At 37.5% G+C, this 19,898-nt stretch overlaps 1 protein-coding gene across 2 annotated transcripts in view; it reads left to right on the plus strand.

Moving 5' to 3' along the window:
• SCAI (suppressor of cancer cell invasion) overlaps positions 1-19,898 on the plus strand; it is a 164,062-nt gene that overhangs the window by 134,238 nt on the left and 9,926 nt on the right. For both annotated transcript variants that reach the window (XM_055328585.1, XM_055328594.1), the window contains 3 exons: positions 3,702-3,774; positions 7,631-7,804; positions 7,991-8,091. In XM_055328585.1, the coding sequence (XP_055184560.1) occupies positions 3,702-3,774; positions 7,631-7,804; positions 7,991-8,091 (348 nt within the window). The remainder of the gene's footprint in view (positions 1-3,701; positions 3,775-7,630; positions 7,805-7,990; positions 8,092-19,898) is intronic.

Below are 19,898 nucleotides of genomic sequence, written 5' to 3' on the forward strand. Positions count from 1 at the left end.
TGGTTCAGTTTGTTGTGTGTCTGCCTTTGACTCAGGGCATGATCCTGGGGTCCTGGGATCAAGCCCCACATGAGGCTCCCTACTCAGTGGGAGGCCTGCTTCTCCCTCTCCCTATGCAGCTCCCCTTCTGCTTATGCTTTCTCTCTCTCAAGTAAATTTATTTATTTATTTATTTATTTATTTATTTATTTATTTATTTATTTATTTATTTAAGAGCAAGGGGGGAGGAGAGAAGGAAAGAATCCTCAAGCAGACTCCCCACTGAGTATTTGCAGAACCCTACTCAGGGCTTGATCCTAGAACCCTGAGATCATGACCTGAGCCAAAATCAAGAGTTGGATGCTGGGCAGCCCAGGTGGCTCAGCAGTTTAGCACCACCTTCAGTCCAGGGCCTGATCCTGGAGACCTGGGATCGAGTCCCACATCAGGCTCCCTGCATGGAGCCTGCTTCTCCCTCTGTCTGTGTCTCTGCCTCTCTCTCTCTCTCTCTCCCTCTCTCTGTCTCTCTCTCTGTCTCTGTGTGTGTGTCTCATGAATAAATAAATAAAATCTTAATAAACAAAAAAGAGCTGGATGCTTAACCAACTAAGTAAGCCACCCAGGCGCCGCAAGTACACATTCTTTTTTTTTTTAATTTATGTATTTATTTTACAGAGAGAGAGTTATGGGGAGAGGGTCAGAGGGAGAGGGAGAGAGAAACCCAAACAGGCTCGGCTCCATGCTGAGCACATACTGACATGCCATTCTCCGAGAAGGAAAGCAAGTGCCCAGCATAAACCATATTGTTTACACAGTCCAGGTCAAGTGAGCTACTCTTACCAGTTCTGCTAATGGTGGGAACCCTCCCCAAATCTAAGTCCCTAGAAGCCAGCCTACAGCCCAACCTTGTAAGCCGGCCTTTCAAAAATATTGCAGTCAGGCTTGTTAGGCTAACTCGCACTTTAAAAAAAAAGAAGAAGAGAAACGTTGGTCAACAACGGAAGCAAAGAAAAAGGAGACCCTGGGACATAAATAATAGCCATCTGCATTTTAACGTTATCCAAAAGCAAGAGCATCATGGCCAAAGATCCAGAAGGCCATCTCTGCAGTGTAGATAAATGGCTCAAGCTGCCTTATCTAAAGAATGCTTCTTAATATCATTCAACTTCCTCTCCTTGCTTTGATTGCAAGAAATTGCTAATTTACTTTATTTGATTTTTTAATATTAATATTATATTCACAAAGTCAAAAAATCAGAACTTTGAAAAAGGCTTATATGATATCTCTTTATCCCTCCTAGTCTCAATTCACTCAGTTATTCTCTCTTTATGGGTAATCACTTTTGTCTGTTTCTTGTTTATCCTTCTAGAAATTTTTTTAAATGTATATATAAACCAAAATAAATACATAGTTTTAATCTTCTTAGCTATATAAATGGTAATAACATGCTTTATACACAACTGTTCTGTAGCTCACTTTGTTTTTACTTAATGAGAAATATTGGAGGGGTGCCTGGGTGGCTCAGTCAGTTAAACGGCCAGCTCTTGATTTTGCCTTGGGTCATGATCTCAGGGTCATGAGACTGAGCCCCTTGTCACTTTCGTGCTCTCTTTCTCTCTCTCTCTCTCTCTCTCTCTCTCAAAATAAAAGTTGGAGATCTTTCCATATCCTTTCATAAAGAACGTCTTGGTTCTTTTTTTTTTATATATAGCTGCATAGTATCCCATTGTATGGTTGTGCCAGAATTTATTTTACCATTTTACCAATCCCTTGTTGCTGGTCATTTGCTTGTTTCTAGTCTTTACTGACAGTGCTGCAAGGAGTAACTTAGGGCTTAATGTTATTCACAGGTTTGAGAATATATTGGTAGCATAAATTTTTAGTTGTAGAATTCCTGTGTTAATGGAATATGCATTTGCATTTAATAAATACTGCCAAATTATCTTCTAAAGAATTTGTTCCTATTTATACTCCTATCATCTACATGTGAGTATTTGTTTCTCCATATTCTTGTCAATAATGTATATTCCCAAATTTATGGAAATTTTGCTAAACTGGCAGGCTAAAAAGTGATATTGTAGTGTAGTTTTGATTTTATTTCTCTTATTATCAATAAGGTTGATCTTCTTTTGATGTATTTGAGCCAGTTGTATTCCCTTTTCTGTGGATTCCTGTTATCTTCTGCCCATTTTTCTATTGGATGAGTAGTCTTTTTCTTATGGATTAGGAGAAGCTCTTTCTATAATAAGGATATTAATCTTTGTAGTGTGCCTTGCAGATATTTTCCCCAGTTCATTTCACTTTTGGTTTAGTTTATGCTGTATTTTACAATGCACAAGACTTTGATTTTGTAACTGGGCTTATTAATCTTCTTTTTTAAAATTTATTTATTTTTAGCAATCTCTATACCCAAACATTGGGCTTGAATTTATGACCCCAAGATCAAGTGTTGCTTGCTCTTCCAGCTGAGCCAGCCAGGCACCCCTGGGTTTATTAATCTTAATCATAATAGTTAGGAAGATCTTCTAAGTTATAAAACAAAGAACCCTTATTTTCTTTCAGCACTTTTATAGTTTAAATTTTTTTACATTTAAAGCTTTGATATATTTGGAATTATCAAGTGTGTGGTGCAAAGTATGGAGCCAACTTGTTTCTAGATGGCTATCTAGTTTTTTCCCAATGGAAAAAAATTTTTCCTACTTTTTAAAAAATTTTATTCATTTATTTTAAGAATGTGTGACTTGAACTCAAGACCCTGAGATCAAGAGTTGCATGCATTTCCAACTAAGTCAGCCACTCACTCCAAATTTTCCTGCTTCCTAATTTGAACTATCATCTTTATTATTTACATTCAAGTCCTATGTGTTTTGAGGTTTAATTTTGGACTCTCTGATCTCTTCCATTGGTCTTCTGCCTATTCTTAATGCCAGTGCCACATATTTTTAGTTACTGAGGCTTTAAAGTATGTTTCAGCGTCTCGTGAATCTAGTTCCCTCTCTTTGTTCTTCTTTTTCAGAGTTTTCCTGGCTAATCTACTTTTTCCATATGAACTTTAGAATTATTTTTTTCAGTTGCAGGAAAAAATATCTGTGGCCATTTTTATTGAGGTTGGTTCAAATTTTAATAAATTAGTGTAATGATATCTTTAGAATAGATTTCTCTATAAGAACATATTGTGTCTTTACATCCTTTAGAGAAAGGAAATCCTTAATCAGACAAAGAGTGTTTGAGTGTCAGATTTAATTCTCACTATAAATTAACATTGACATTATGGTTTTATACATCATTCTGTGTGAGCAGTTAATTTGATTCACAGTGAGAAATGGTTGCAATCTTCTCTGATTACTCCCCAATAAGTCAGGACTTAGAGCCTGTGGGGCTGAGAGCCAGATTCTAGACCTTGGAAAATCCAAGTAAATATTAGTGTATATTGCCCAATAAGATGGCCTCTTGGCAGATAGCCAGATGACCTCTCCCTGTAACATTGCGACTATATATATGCCTTTATTTTAAAATCAATAGTTTACTTTTCATGAACTTCACCATGTTAATAAAGTTTATTATGCATGGTAATTATACATGGATGGCAGTCTCTTCACCTGTTACTGATATTTCTGCATCTGCTTATGAGTAAAAGGCCCTATATACACTAATGACATGCTTTGGAAAATTACTATCTTTGATCAAATCTAATGAAAGTTTTAAATTCTTATATGTTACAGAATTTCACAAACTTATTTGGACAGCCACTAGTCTGCTTGCTTTCTCCTACAGCATATCCAAAAGCTTTACAAGGTATGTTGTCATTACCTGTTATATCCACAGGTTGCAAGTAAACACTGTTTACATTTTAAATAATACTGATCTTTGTCTCCCCACCTATAATGATCACATGTGGATTTATAGTGTTTAATGTGGCAGGTGTCAATCTGAAATAAACCGAGAAGTCTTGCAACAACTAGATTTCTTTAATGTGCTACCATTAGGTCTTGAGATAATTCTAAAAGAAATGATAAATCATCCCTGAGGAAAAAGGTATTTTTTGGTCTCTTACAGTTGGGGAACTCATGATTTGTGAATTTTAAAATTTGTTTTGCAGGTGTTTTGTTTTTGTTTTTGTTTTGGTGTGCTTGTTGTCATTCAGATAGCATGATTTCCTGTATCTCTGGCTACATATTTTAGGCATCTTTTAAGACTCTGGTCTAGAAAACTTCTCAGCCTATGCCTAAGTATTAGGATAACCTTACTGGCACAACTTAAAGGGTTTCTTTTATTCATATTTTTACCTTGTTGTAGTTTTTAAATAAAAGAACCTCTCTCCAGTGTGCCAGGGAGACAGTGTGTCAGTGTTACGGCTGTTTCTCAGATGGCTGAGAAATGAAAGACTGCCTTTAATAATATGTCATTGATAAGCAACATGTAAAATCGAACTCTAACTCCCAGTGATTAAGCTAGGTAAAAACTAAACAAACCTTAACACTGTCTTAGCAGTACTTGTCACTGTTTCACTATCTCCCTGACTGTGAATAGTGCTGGTGTCTCTCTGTGGGAGATGGCATTTTACTGCTACTTCCCAGCCAGAAGTCCTGTCTGCTGACATAGTTTGACACAGGAAGTGATGGTCAGCATTTGAAAGCCTGAGAGAAGCTGGAGACTTTTCACCGTTGTTTTAAGGTAAGTTTTGCTACTTAACAGGGAAAAACATGTAGAAATATTAAGTTCATGTATCCAAAAGTCAAATTACTAAGGGATAGAACTTACCTTCAAACAACGGTAAAATTCTCCTGCTTTGAGGACTTTGTTAACCTGTTTTCTGTCATTTCTGGAGAAATTAACCCCTGCCAAAGACTGAAGAATACTTTCTGCTGTCAATTTGTCTTATCAAGATGCAGCTTTATTTAAAATTGCATGATCTAATGGGTTCATACCAACATAATTTGTTCCAAAAGGCTTTATTGCATAGAGGGTTAAAAACACAGACTCTGAAGGCAAACTGATTGAGTTAGAATCCTGACTCAACCACTGACTAGCTGTGTGACCTTGGAAAATTACGTAGCCATTCTGTGCCTCAGTTTCTTTCCTATCCAATGGAGAAAATAATAGTACCTCGTTAAATAATTCTGGGTGTATAGTAAGTATTCAGTATGTGCTATCATTTTTTTTTAATTTTTTTTATTTACGATAGTCATACAGAGAGAGAGAGAGGCAGAGACACAGGCAGAGGGAGAAGCAGGCTCCATGCACCGGGAGCCTGACGTGGGATTCGATCCCGGGTCTCCAGGATCACGCCCAGGGCCAAAGGCAGGCGCCAAATCACTGCGCCACCCAGGGATCCTGTTATCATTTTTTTTAATGGTCATTATTATTAATGCTGGTTATTGTAATATGTGTCCTTAATGTTTTTTAGTCCAGTATCATATCTCTTTGCTAGAAATCTTAGACCTCTAATCCCTTAAATGTGGCCCATGTGGGCACAAAACTAGCAGATATCCAAGTATTTGAGGGAGGCCTAATTAGGTTCCTGCACCTCTGGTATCTAAAGTCTCCAGTTCTCCCTTGAACCACAAGTTACATCATCTATACAACAAACATTTATGCAGCATTTACTTATCAGATACTGTGCTGGGCACTGGAGATAACACTGAACAAATACAGCATGTTCCTCACAGAGCCACATGTCTAGCTGAAGAGATAGACAACCTAGGAGGCATTTCTTGTGGGTGCTATTAGTGTTTCATAGGAGGAGGCACAAGCAGCCCATGAGAGGACCTCCTAAGCAGCCCTTGCGGGTGAAGAAAATGGATAAAAAGATGTCAAAATAAAGTTGAAAGATATATAGAATTATATGGAGCTGGGACATGGTTAACAAGCATGTTCTAGCAGAGTAATAGCATGTGAGCCCAGATATAACAGCTCTGTGATGAGAGAGTATATGGAACATTTTTTTATGATTTCTTTTTAAGTAATCTTTATCCAGCATGGGTCTCAGACTCGCAACCCCAAGATTAAGAGTCACATGCTTTACCCACTGGGCCAGCCAAGTGCCCCAGTTTATGAAATATTTAGAGAAGTTAAAGTATTTCCTGCTAGTGAAAGGATAGGGTGTGGGATTGTGTGACTGAATCATGAAAAACCTTTTAGGATTTGTGAAGAGAGTTCAATGGAGGATAGTGGGGTGCCATCAAAAGATTGTGAACAGAAGAGCATTCATTAACCTTGTGGAGAATGACGTGAAGAGAAGCACTGATGGAAATAGGGAGATGGCAGCAGTGACCAGAGCTAGGTCACCTGTGGTGGCTTCAAAAGATAGTAAGCCCAGAGAGCCAACAGGATTTGGTGATGGATTGTATATGAAGGAATAAGGGAGAGGAAGGAGGCAGGGGTGAACTTCCAGATTTCTGGCTAAGATGCTGGTAGAAATGTTGGTACTGGATAAGCACATTTGTAGAGAGCAAAAGGGGGAAGAATTTGCTTTCAATTTCTGACATGTTGGGTTTTAGGTACCTTTGAAACTTAGATTGAGTATTGTAGTCTAGAGCAATTCTGTTCAATAGAAAGGTAATATAAGTCACAGGTCATTTTAAATTTTCTAGTTGTCATATTAAAAAAGTTTAACAGGTGAGGCACTTGGGTGGCTCAGTGGTTGAGAATCTGTCTTCGGCTCAGGTCATGATCCCAGGGTCCTGGGATTGAGTTGCGCATCAGGCTCCAAACAGGGAGCCTGCTTCTCCCTCTGCCTATGTGCCTCTGTGTGTGTGTGTCTCTCATGAATAAATAAATAAAATATTTTTTACAAAAAAGTTTAACAGGTGAAGTTAATATATCTTTTTGTCTTGAGGCTTTGAAATCCCACATGTATTTTATATTTCACAGTGCACCTCAGTTTGGACCAATCACTTTTTTCTTTAAGATTTAATTTAATTTATTTATTTTTAATTTTTTTTTAAAGATTTTATTTATTTATTCATGAGAGACAGAGAGAGAGAGGCAGAAACACAGGCAGAGGGAGAAGCAGGCTCCATGCAGGGAGTCTGATGCAGGACTCGATCCTGGGACTCCAGGACCACGCCCCAGGCCGAAGGCAGGTGCTAAACCACTGAGCCACCCAAAAATCCCCAAGATTTTATTATTTGACACACAGAGAGAGCACAAGCAGGGGGAGCAGCAGGAAGAGGGAGAGAGAGAAGCGGGCTTCCCATTGAGCCAGCAGCCCTGATGCGGGGATCCATCCCAGGACCCTGGGATCATGACCTAAGCTAAAGGTAGACACTTAACTGACTGAACCACTGAGGCGCCCCTGGATCAGTTACATTTAAGTGTCCAGTAGCTACAGTAAGGCAGTGCAGTTCTATACGTCAGTCTAGGCTGCAGATAAGAGAACTGGGACTCAGTAGGCATATAAGTGATACTGAAATTATGGGAGTAGGTGAGATCAGCAAAAAGTTTACTAAGCTCTGTCTTAAGTTTGTTCAAGAAAGCAGTGTACCTGGGATGTTTTTTGTAGTTCCATGCAGAATCTACTTTATTGGCTTATGGTTTAATGATATAGCTTTAATTTTATACATTTTTATTTTTAAAAAATATTCCTCAAATGCATCTCTTATCTTTTGCAAAACTGTTGTCTATATATATAACATGTTTGTTATTACAGATCAATCTCAACGAGGTAGCCTCTTCACTCTCTTTTTGAACAATCCTCTAATGGCCTTCCTATTTGTCTCTGGATTGTCAAGCATGCGCAGAGGTCTTTGGGAAAAGTGTCAAGAATATCTTCGAAAAATCAACCGTGATATTGCCCAGCTACTGACCCATTCACGTTCAATAGGTACCCTACTAATCTAACTGCACACTTAACATAAGATGATGGTTTTATATTGTTGAAATTGTTTGAATTTTTAAAGGTATTTGTTGAAGGCAGGAAACTTGAGAAGGTTCTCCTGAACTTTCTTCCCTTTTGAAATGTGTTTTTCTGTTAAGCATCTTTTTACTGTCATCTTTCTCCTCTTTACAGATCAAGCATTTCTCCAGTTTTTTGGAGATGAGTTTCTTCGCTTGCTTCTTACAAGATTTATCTTTTGTTCAGCCACCATGAGGATGCACAAGATTTTTCGGGTAGGCAAAGAATATTAAAGACCAATTTAAAAAAAAAAAAAGACCAATTTTACCATTATAGGTATTTAGGAGTCATGTATTATACTTTATTAAATATACCATATTAAATAAAATTTGGATAGATCCAATACAGTGTTTACAAATGATTATGTAATGTATAAAGATAACCCATACAAGGCATATCTGAATACTTAACACCCAATTTAAGAAGTAGAACATTTTTGGGCAGCCCTGGTGGCTCAGTGGTTTAGCGCCGCCTTCAGCCCAGGGCCTGATCCTGGGGATCCAGGATCGAGTCCCACGTCAGGTTCCCTGCATGGAGCCTGCTTCTCCATCTGCCTGTGTCTCTGCCTCTCTCTCTATGTGTGTGTCTCTCATGAATAAATAAAATCTTAAAAAAAAAAAAAAGAAGTAGAACATTTTCATTACCTTTTAGGCCCTCACAGATCCTGTCTTTCAAATGAAACTAAAATTCTGAATTTTATAATTATCATTCATTTTCTTTATAGCTTTGCCACATGTATTTGTATTCTTACACAACATGTTGATGGATCTATATTATATGTATTCTTCTATGGCCTGCTTTTTTTTTTTCCACCTACAATTATATTCCTGAGATTGAGCCAAGTTGATGACAACTGTAGCTTTTATCCATTTGTTTTCACTGAACTCTAGGATTCCATTGTTTGGGGTGCCTGGGTGGCTCAGGCAGTTAAGCATCTACCTTTGGCTCAGGTCAAGATCTCAGGGTCCTGGGATGGAGCCCAGCATCAGGCTCCCTGCTCAGTGGGGAGCCTACTTCTTCCTCTGCCCCTCTCCCTGCTCCTGCTCTCTTTCTCTCTCAAATAAATAAAATCTTTAAAAAAAAAAAAGTTTCCATTGTTTGACTATTTATGAAAAATTTCTTATTCATTCTACTGATAATGGAAATTTCAATTTTCAGTTTTTTATTATTATAAACAATATAACTGTGATATCTTCTATCAGTTACGTGGTACACATGTATAAAATTTTTTATGGGGAATAGATGTAAAAATGGAATGTGAGGTCAGATTATCAAAGCATCTTCAACTTTCCTAGGTTTTACAAAGTGGTTATATTAATCTACACTCACTAGTGGTGTGTAAGAGTTACTCTTGCTCTAATCCTCACCAGCACTTGTTGCAGTCTTACTTTATATCGTGTGACTCTAATGTGTATACAGTGATGTCCATTGTGGTTTTGATTTTTATTTCTGGGATTGCTTTTAGATTGAGCAACTTTTCATGTCTTATTCTATGCTTCTGTTTGTGAAGAGTGTGTTCAAATCTTTTGTCCATTCTGCTCTTAAGTGGTTTGTTTTTTTCTGTGAATTCATATAACCACATAACACTGTTTACTGAGGTCTTAAAAATTTTAGACATTATATTTTTCATTTCTGTAAGTAACATTTGGTTCTTTTTCGAATATGCCTGAACATTTTTTTAAAAGATTTCATTTATTTATTTGAGGGCAGGGGGAGCAGAAAGGAAGGGGAAAGGGAAAGAATCTCCAGCAGATGGTGCCCTGAGCATGACCCAGAGGTCATGACCTGAGCTGAAACCAAGAGTCAGTTGCTTAACCAAATGAGCTACCCAGGCACCCCTATGCCTGCACATTTATAAGTCTCTTGCAACTTTTAGTTTAAAAATATAATATTTTTTCCATTTTATTATGGCAATTTTAAATATTAAAAAATTGAACAGTGAATATCCATATATACTCAAGCTAGATTCTGCAGCTAACATTTTGATTTATTTGCTTTGGTATATTTGTCCATATCCATTTCCTCTTTCCATTCATCAGTTTATCTCATTTTTGTGATGCATTTTGAAATAAATGATGGGCATCAATAGACTTTACCCCTCAAACTTCATCATGCATATAAATAATGCGCATACACAGTTCTTTTTTTATTTTTTTATTATTTTTTTATTTTTTTAAAGATTTATTTATTTATGATAGACATAGAGAGAGGAGAGAGAGAGAGAGAGAGAGAGAGGCAGAGACACAGGAGGAGGGAGAAGTAGGCTTCATGCCGGGAGCCCGACGCGGGACTCCAGGATCGTGCCCTGGGCCAAAGGCAGGCGCCAAACCGCTGAGCCACCCAGGGATCCCCCACACTTCTTTTTTTTAATGTAAAGTTCATATGCAGTGAAGTGCACAAAACTAACATGTGCCATTAGGTGAGTTTTGACAAATACATTCACATGTGAACTCAAAGCAATCAAGTTTTACAACATAACATCATTCCAGAAAATCCTCTCTACACCCTTTCCCAGTTAGTCCACTGCCCATTACCCCAGAGGCAATGCTATTTTTATTTTTTTCACTATAGCTTGATTTCACCTATTTATGAAGTAGCTCATTCCTCTTTATTACTAAATAGTAGTCCATTGTCTGAATATACCAGAGTTTATTTAGGCTTTCTCCTTTCGATGAACACCTGGACAGTTTTAACTTTTTGACTACTATAAATAAAGTGGCTGCGAACATTCTTGTACAAGTCTGCTCAGACATATGTTTTTGTATTTTCTTGGTCATAGGGTAGGTATGTGTTTAGTTTTATTTGAAGCTTCCAGACTTTTTCTCAGAGTCAGAGTATTTGTACCATTTTATGTTTCCAGCAACAGTGTATAAAAGTTTTTCTATATCCTTGCCAACATTTGATGTTGTCAGTCTTAAATTTCAACCATTTTTGTGAATTATTTTTTAAAGATTTTATGTATTTCAGGGCAGCCTAGGTGGCTCAGCAGTTTAGTGCCGCCTTCAGCCCAGGGTGTGATCCTGGAGACCCAGGATCAAGTCCCACGTCAGGCTCCCTGCATGGAGCCTGCTTCTCCCTCTGCCTGTGTCTCTGGCTCTCTCTCTGTGTCTCTTATGAATAAACAAACAAACAAATAAATAAATAGGGCAGCCCGGGTGGCTTAGCAGTTTAGTGCCACCTTCAGTCCAGGGCATGATCCTGGGCTCCCTGCATGGAGCCTGTTTCTCCCTCTGCCTGTGTGTCTGCCTCTTTCTCTCTGTCTCTCATGAGTAAATAAATAAAATCTTAAAAAAAAATTAAATAAGTAAATAAATATCTTTAAAAAAAAGATTTTATGTATTTCAGAGAGCACGCATGAGAAGGGGGAGGGATAGAGGGAGAAGCAGGCTCCCCACTGAGCAGGGAACCCAACATGGGGCTCAGTCCCATGACTCTGGGATCATGACCCGACCCAAGCCAACCTGAAGGCAGATGCCCAACTGACTGAGCTACCCAGGTACCTCGTTTTTGTGAACTTACAGTGGTATCTCATTGTAGTACAATGTGTATTTCAGTGAATAATGTGGACATCTTTTCATGTGCTTATCAGCTATATTTTATTGGATTCTATGGCTTGCCTTTTTCTTGAACAGTAGCTTTTAAATTTTTGATGATGTTTTGGGATGCCTGGGTGACTCAGCAGTTGAACCTCTGCCTTTGGCTCAGGGCATAATCCCAGAGTCTCAGGATTGAATCCAGCGTCAGGCTTCCTGCACGGAGCCTGCTTCTTGCTTCTCCCTTTGCCTATCTACCTCTCTCTATTTCTCTTGTGAATAAATAAATAAAATCTTTCTTAAAAAATTATTTTTGATGAAGTTTCAGCTAACTAGTTTTTTTCTCTTGTGGTTTGTGTTTTATCCAAGAAATGCTCACGTATTCCAAAGTCACAAAAATTTTTTTCAAGTTTTCTTCTAAGAGTTTTATAGCTTTAGCTTTTGTACATTCAGGTCTATGATACATTTTGAGTTATTTTTGTTTATAGTGTAAGATAAGGGTCAATAGTTTTTTCTTTCATATGGGTATGAAATTAGTATTACTGAAATGATTATCCTTTTCTCATTGAATTACTTTTGTAATGTTTTTGAAAATCTGTCAATCATATACGTATAGAGATATTTCTGGACTCTAAATTCTGTTCCAGTGTCCAGTGGCATTCTCCAATACATTGATTATTCCAATTTTACAATAAGTCTTAAAATCCTGTAGTATGAGTCCTACTAAAATTTAAGTGTTTGGGTTATTCAAGACCCTTTGCATAATTATGTAAAATGTAGGATCAGCTTCACATTTTGATTAAGATTGCATCTAATCTATGTAACCAATCTGTGGATAATTATAATAATATTGAGTCTTCCAATCAATGACTATGATGTGTATTTCCCCGTTTATTTAGGTCTTCAGTTTCTCTCAGTAATGTTGTGTGGCTCTCATCATATATGTTTTATATGTATCTTAATAAATTTATTCCACAGTATTTCAAGTTCAGAAATGCATTATAAATAGAATTGTATTTTTTATTTCATTTTCCAATCATGTGTTGCTAATACACAGAAATACTGGTGTTTTTTATTTTTATTTTTTTTATATTGATGTTTTTTAAATTGACCTTGTTTCCTTGCACTCTTGCAAGGAAATTGAAATATTAGTTCAATTTGCTTTTTTATACATTCCTTAATATTTTGTAGATATATTATCCTGTCATTTTCACACAAAAATAGTTTTACTTCTTTCTTTCCCATCTGTATGCCTTTTATTTTGGTAGAGTTTTGTTTGTTTTTTGCTTTTGTGCTTTATTTCAAAGTTAGGTCTTCTGGTAAAACATTGAATAGAAGTAGTAAGAGTAGATATCCTTGCCTTGTTCCGGATTTTCAGGGAAAATTACTTAGTGCTTTACCATAGATTAGATGTTGATTGTTGGTTTTTCATAGATCCCCTGTTTCAGGTTGATTGAGCTCCCTTCCATTCCTAATCTGCTGAGATATTTTTTGATCAGGAATAGGTATAGAAGAGTGTTGAATACTTTTTCTTCATTAATTGATCTAATACATATTCTCTTAACATGGTGAATAACATTGGTTGATTTTTCTAACACTTAAGTTCAACCTTAAATATCTCGGTTAATCGTATTTTGTGGTCGCTTATTATCCTTTTGCATTTCTGGGTTCAATTTGCTAGTATTTCCTTATGGATCTTTGCATCTTTTGTTATGAATGAGTACAGGACTTAGTTTTCTATTTTTGCAATGTCTCTGTGTGGTTTTGTTATCAGGGTATTACTGACTTCATAAATAGAGTTGGATATGTTTCATTCTTTTCTATTTCTTAAAGTTTCTTTAGGATTGGTATTATTTCTTCCTTGAAAGGTATTCACCAGTGAAGCCATCTAGACCTGCAGTTTTCCTTTATGAAAGGTTTTAAATTATAAATTCAATTTCAGAGGCTTTTCATGTTTTTCTTTTTTTTTTTTCAGATAGATTTATTTATTTATTTATTTATTTATTTATTTATTTATTTATTTATTTATGATAGACATAGAGAGAGAGAGAGAGAGAGAGAGAGGCAGAGACACAGGAGGAGAGAGAAGCAGGCTCCATGCCGGGAGCCTGATGTGGGACTCGATCCTGGGACTCCAGGATCGCGTCCCGGGCCAAAGGCAGGCGCTAAACCACTGAGCCACCAGGGATCCCCTGTTTTCTGTTTTTCTTAGTCAATATTGATTGTGTCTTACAAGTTCATTTATTTAATTTATAATATTGTTTATAATATTCCATTATCCTTTAAATCCATATAGGCTCTCTAGTAATATTTTATGCCTTATATGGGTAATATTTCCTGTCTTGTTTTTTTCTTTTTCAGTCTAGCTAAAAGTTTATTAATCTTAGTGATCTTTCCAAATGAACAACTTTCGCTTTTTTTATAAGAATATAGTACATAATACATATACATATACATATACATATAAAATGTGTTAATCAGCTCTCTATGTTATCAGTAAGGCTTTCCAGTCAACAGTAGGCTCTTAGTTAATTTTGGGGAGTCCAAAGTTATGTATGGATTCTTTTATTTTTTTAAGATTTTATTTTTAAATAATCTCTACACTCAACGTGGGGCTCAGACTTACAGTCCCAAGATCAAGAGTCACATGCTCCACTAAGTCAGCCAGGCACCCAATATGTAGACATTCAACTATGCTGGGGCTGGCACTCCAAACCCCTCTCCCCTGCATTGTTCAAAGGTCAACTGTACTTTGATTTTTTTTTAAAGATTATTTATTTCTTTATTCATGAGAGACACAGAGAGAAAGAGGCAGAGACACAGGCAGAGGGAGAAGCAGGCTTCATGCAGGGAGCCCGACGTGGGACTCGATCCCTGGACTCCAGGATCACGCCCTGGACCGAAGGCAGGCGCTAAGCCACTGAGCCACCCAGGGATCCCCTGTACTTTGATTTTAATTTGCTCTTTTAACTTCTATATTTTTAAACTTAGACCTAACAACTTTTTTCTCTTCTAATATAAGCACTTACCTTTTAAGCACTGCCTTAGTTGTATGATTTAAATAATTTGAAATTTATTTAAGATTCTTTCTCTCTCTCTCTCTCTCCCCCTCTGCCCCTTGCTGACCTCACGCTTTCTCCCTCTCCCTCTCTCTCTGTAAAAAAAAAAAAAAAAAAAAAAAGAGGAGTTATGGATAAATGTCAGTTTGTTCAAATTGTTACTGAACTCTTTTAAGCAGTGTTCTTTAAGTCTTCTGTATTCTTACTGATTTTCTGTCTGTTTGCTCTATCCCTGACAGAGGAGTATTTAAACCTATAATTATCATTGTAAATTGGTTAGTTTCTCATTTCAGTTCTGTTTTTTCTTTACACATTTTGAAGCTGTCATCAAGTTCATACATTACTTAAAGTTGTTTTATCTTTTCATTGAAATTACCCATTCATTTATGAAATGTCTGCTATGCATGGCAATATTCTTTGATCTGCAGTCTATTTGGTTGCTGTTTTCTTCTGGTTTATGTTTTCATGGCAAATCTTTCTTCATCCTTTCATTTTTTACCTATGGCTCTCTTTATATTTAAAGTAGATGTCTTGGGGCACCTGGTTGGCTCAGTCGGATAAGCATCTGCCTTCGGCTCAGGACATTAATCCCAGAGTTCTGGAATCAAGCACTGTGTGGGGCTTTCTGCCCAGGGGGAAATCTGCTTCTCCATCGCCCTCTGCTGCTCCCTCCGCTCATGCCCCCTCACACCCAAACAAATAAACAAAATCTTTTAAAAATTAGAAAAAAAAAGTGGATTTCTTTTCAATAGCATTAGTTACGTACTACTTTTTTTTTCTATTTAGTTTGCCAATCTCATTTGATATTTTTAGTATTGAATTGTTTATATTAAATGTAATTTTTAACATAGTTTGATTTAAATATACTATTATTTGTTATCTATTTGTCCTGGCAGTGGTTGTACTTTTATCTTTCTCTACTGCTTTCATCTTTAATTGAATTAACTGAGGTTTGGTTTTGTTTTAAAACTTTATTTTTTTACTTTTTATTTTTTATTTTTTTATTTTTTATTTTTATTATTTTTATTTTTTTATGATGGTCACAGAGAGAGAGAGAGAGAGGCAGAGACACAGGCAGAGGGAGAAGCAGGCTCCATGCCCCGGGAGCCCGACGTGGGATTTGATCCTGGGTCTCCAGGATCGCACCCTGGGCCAAAGGCAGGCGCTAAACCGCTGCGCCACCCAGGGATCCCCTTTACTTTTTAAAATTAAAAAAATTTTTAAGGTTTTATTTATTTGAGAGAGAACACATATGTGCATGAGCAGAGGGAGGGGCAGGAGAAGCAGATCCCTCCCGCCTCCCAGCAGGGAGCCTAATGAAGGGCTCAATCCTAGGACTCTGGGAACATGACCTGAGCCAAAGGCGGACGCTTAACCAACTGAGCCACCCAGGCTCCCCTCGAATTTTACTTAACAACACTATTGGGATGCCTGGGTGGCTCAGCAGCTGAGCATCTGCCTCTGGCTCAGGGCATGGTCCCAGGATCCTGGGATTGAGTCCCACATCAGGCTTTTGCACGGAGCCTGCTTCTCCCTCTGCCTATGTCTCTCTGCCTTTCTCTTTGTCTCTCATGAATAAATAAATAAAATCTTAAAAAAAAACTACTATTGATTTACTTCTATCTGGTGTTTACTTTTTAATATAACTTCACATTTAATATAATTGTCTTCTAACAATATACTTCCATATTCTCCCTTCCAACTATGTACATTTGACTTTTATATATAAGTATATACTAAATGATACTTTGTGGTTAACATAGCATTAAACAATCAATGATCTTTTAAAAACTTTTTTTTAAATGATAGGGTGCCGGGCAGCCCAGGTGGCTCAGCGGTTTAGCGCCGCCTTCAGCCCAGGGCCTGATCCTGGAGACCCGAGATCGAGTCCCACGTCAGGCTCCCTGCATGGAGCCTGCTTCTCCCTCTGCCTGTGTCTCTACCTCTCTCTCCCTCTCTCTCTCCCTTTCTCTCTCTCTCTCTCTCTCTCTCTCTCTCTCTCTCATGAATAAATAAATAAAATCTTTAAAAAAAAATGATAGGGTGCCTGAGTGGCTCATTTGGTTAAGTGTCTGCCTTTGACTCAGGTCATGATCTCAGGGTCCTGGAATCAAGCCCTACATCAAGTTGCATGCTCAGTGGGAAGCCTGCTTCTCCCTCTCCCTCTGCACCTGCCACCTCTTGTGTTCTCTCTCTTGCTCTCTATCTCAAATAAATAAAATCTTAAAAAATTTTTTTTTTAGGATTTGGGATACAGAGGGAGAGAGGCACAGACACATGCAGAGGAGAAAAGCAGGCTCCATGCAGGGAGCCCGACGTGGGACTGGATCCCAGGTCTCTAGGATCAGGCTCTGGGCTGAAGGCGGTGTTAAACCGCTGAGCCACCCAGCTGCCCTAAAAAATATTTTTAAATGAGAAAAAATCAAATATATTTACCATTTCTGGGATTCCTTATTTCTTCCTGTATTTAATTTTCCGTCTGCTTTAATTTTTCTTCTATAGAATAGAATTTCCTTTATCATTTCTTATAATGCAAATCTGGTGGTGCTTAATTCTTTCATTATTTATTTCTCTGAAACAGTCTTTATTTCATTCTGATTTTTTTTTTTGAATCATAGTTTATTTAGGAATATGTTCTTTTGTATCTAAATATTTGAGTTAGGTCAGCCCGGGTGGCTCAGTGATTGAGCGTCTGCCTTCAGCCCAGGGCGTGGTCCTGGAGACCCGGGATCGGGTCCTGCATCAGGCTGCCTGCGTGGAGCCTGCTTCTCCCTCTGCCTGTCTCTCTCTCTCTCTCTCTCTCTCTCTCTCTCTCTCTCTTTCTCTCTCTGTGTGTCTCTCATGAATAAATAAATAAAGTCATTTTAAAATATATATATATATATATTTGAGTTATTGGGGCACGTGGGAGGTTCAGCCTGTTGAGTGTCCAACTCTTGATTTTTGGCTCAGGACATAATCTCAGGGTTGTGAGATCGAGCCACCCATTGGGCTCTGTGTTCATCTCAGAGTCTGCTTAAAATTCTCTTCTCTCTCTCCAAATGCTCCTCACTCCTCTCATATAATAAATATTTTTTAAAATAATAATAAACATTTGAGTTATCTTTATCTTACTGGTTTCTAAGTTAATTCCTTTGTGGTCTGATAATATACCTTGTATGGCTTGAGTCCTTTTAAGTTATTGAGACATGTTGTCTATCATGATAAATGTTCCATGGACACTTGTTTTAGACATATATGCTGCTACTATCATACCATCAGATGAAGAGTTCTATAAATGTCTGTTAGATCACCTTGGTTTATAATGTTGTTGATCATGGCTTTTAATCTTTACCGATTTTCAGAATCCTTATTCTATCACTTATTGCAATGTGTAGTGTGTCTTTTCATTTTTCTCTGGGTATTTTTAAGATTTTTCTCTTCATATTATTTCCTATAATTTGATTATGATATACATTAATAAGGTTTTCTTTCTTTCTTTCTTTCTTTCTTTCTTTCTTTCTTTCTTTCTTTCTTTCTCTTCTTAATTGGGGTTCATTGATCATCCTGGATCTATAGAATAATTTTGGAATATTTTGGAATACTTTTGGCCATTTTTGTTCAAGTATTTTTCTTCCTTCATTCTCTCTGGAACATAGTTCCATGCATATTAGACAGTCTTTTTTTTTTTTTAAGATTTTATTCATCCATTCATGAGAGACACACAGAGAGAGGCAGAGACACAGTCAGAGGGAGAAGCAGGCCTCTGCAGGGAGCCCGATGTGGGGACTTGATCCTGGGTCTCCAGGATCACGCCCTGGGCCAAAGGCAGGCGCCAAACCGCTGAGCCACCCAGGGATCCCTAGACAGTCTGTTGTTAACCTGCACATCGCTTCATGTTCTGTTCATTTTTCTAAAGTCTTTTTCTTTCTTTCTGTTTTGGTTTCTATTGCTATGTCTTCAAGTTCACTGACGTTTCTTGCACAGTGTCTAATATGCTGTTAATCCTATCCAGTCAGTTTTTCATTTCAGGAATTATATTCTTGGGATCCCTGGGTGGTGCAGCGGTTTGGCACCTGCCTTTGGCCCAGGGTGCGATCCTGGAGACCCGGGATCGAATCCCACATCGGGCTCCCGGTGCATGGAGCCTGCTTCTCCCTTTGCCTATGTCTCTGCGCCTCTCTCTCTCTCTCTCTCTCTCTCTCTCTCTCTCTCTCTGTGACTATCATAAATAAATAAAAGAATAAATTTTAAAAAAAAGGAATTATATTCTCATCTCTAGAAATTCTTTTTGGTTCTTTTAATATTTTCCATTTCCCTCCTCATTATGGTTTCCTTTCTGCTCTTGAATGTATGTGTAAGAGCTAAAATCCTTGTCTGCTAATACTATATTCTCTATCATTTATAAGTTTGTTTTTATGATTTTTCCTACTGATTAGGGCTCTTGTATTCCTAATTTTTTTTGTATGTCTATTAATTTTCTCTTAGAATATGTGCATCGTGAATTTTATGATGTTGAATTCTGGACTTTGTTGTCTTTCTTTAAAGAATATTAGACTTTATTGTAGCAGGAGTTAAATCAACTTGCAAATACCTTTGACCTTCTTATGGCTTGTTTTTAAGCTTTTCAAGGGTAGCTGTAGAGTAGTGTTAGCATACAGATGTAGGTTTATTTTGGCCCAATACTAAAAGGCATAATTTTTCTGGGGTCTCTTTCATGTCCCCTGTTTCAAAAGATGGGTATTCTCCACTCTAGGAAGTGTTTGGTCAGAGCTCAGACATGTCTTAGCTCTGTGTGAGCTGAGAGAATTGTTGACCTCCAAATAGTCCCCCAGTAACTTGATTTTGGGTTTTTTTTCTTTTTTCAGGGGTATTGAACAGTTCTTTTTTGTCTCTCCTCATCGTATTTAGTGTGACAAAACAAAAATTTGGTCTTTATAATTGTAATGAGTAGCACCTACAGGCTAAAGGAAGTTAGAAGTGATATTTGAATATATGAACTATCATGTGAGACGCATAGAAGAGTTATAACTTATTTCTCCAGGAAATTTTAAATGAGTGATAAAAATATAGTCTATAGAAATTATCAGGGGGCACCTGGGTGGCTCAGTTGGTTAAGCAACTGCCTTCAGCTCAGCTCGTGATCCTAGGGTCCTGGGATTGAGCTCCACTTTGGGCTCCCTGCTCAGTGGGGAGCCTGTTTCTCCCTCTCCTTCTGCCGTTCCCCCTCCTTGTTCCACCCCCCCCCAATAAAATCTTGTTAAAAAAGGAAAGAAATTACCAAGTAAAGAAGAATTTCCAAGTGAGAATACTTGATTTTTGAAATTGTCTCTTTCTTTGGCATCTATATAATTACAGGTGATTTTCCCTTTTGTATTATTCCTTTTGTTTTTTTTCCTGATATTTCTTCTCCCTTTTTAAAGATTATTTTTTTTCACTCTGTTTGCTATT

Source organism: Nyctereutes procyonoides, unplaced genomic scaffold, assembly GCF_905146905.1.
Source record: "Nyctereutes procyonoides isolate TBG_1078 unplaced genomic scaffold, NYPRO_anot_genome, whole genome shotgun sequence".
Lineage (NCBI taxonomy): Eukaryota > Metazoa > Chordata > Mammalia > Carnivora > Canidae > Nyctereutes > Nyctereutes procyonoides.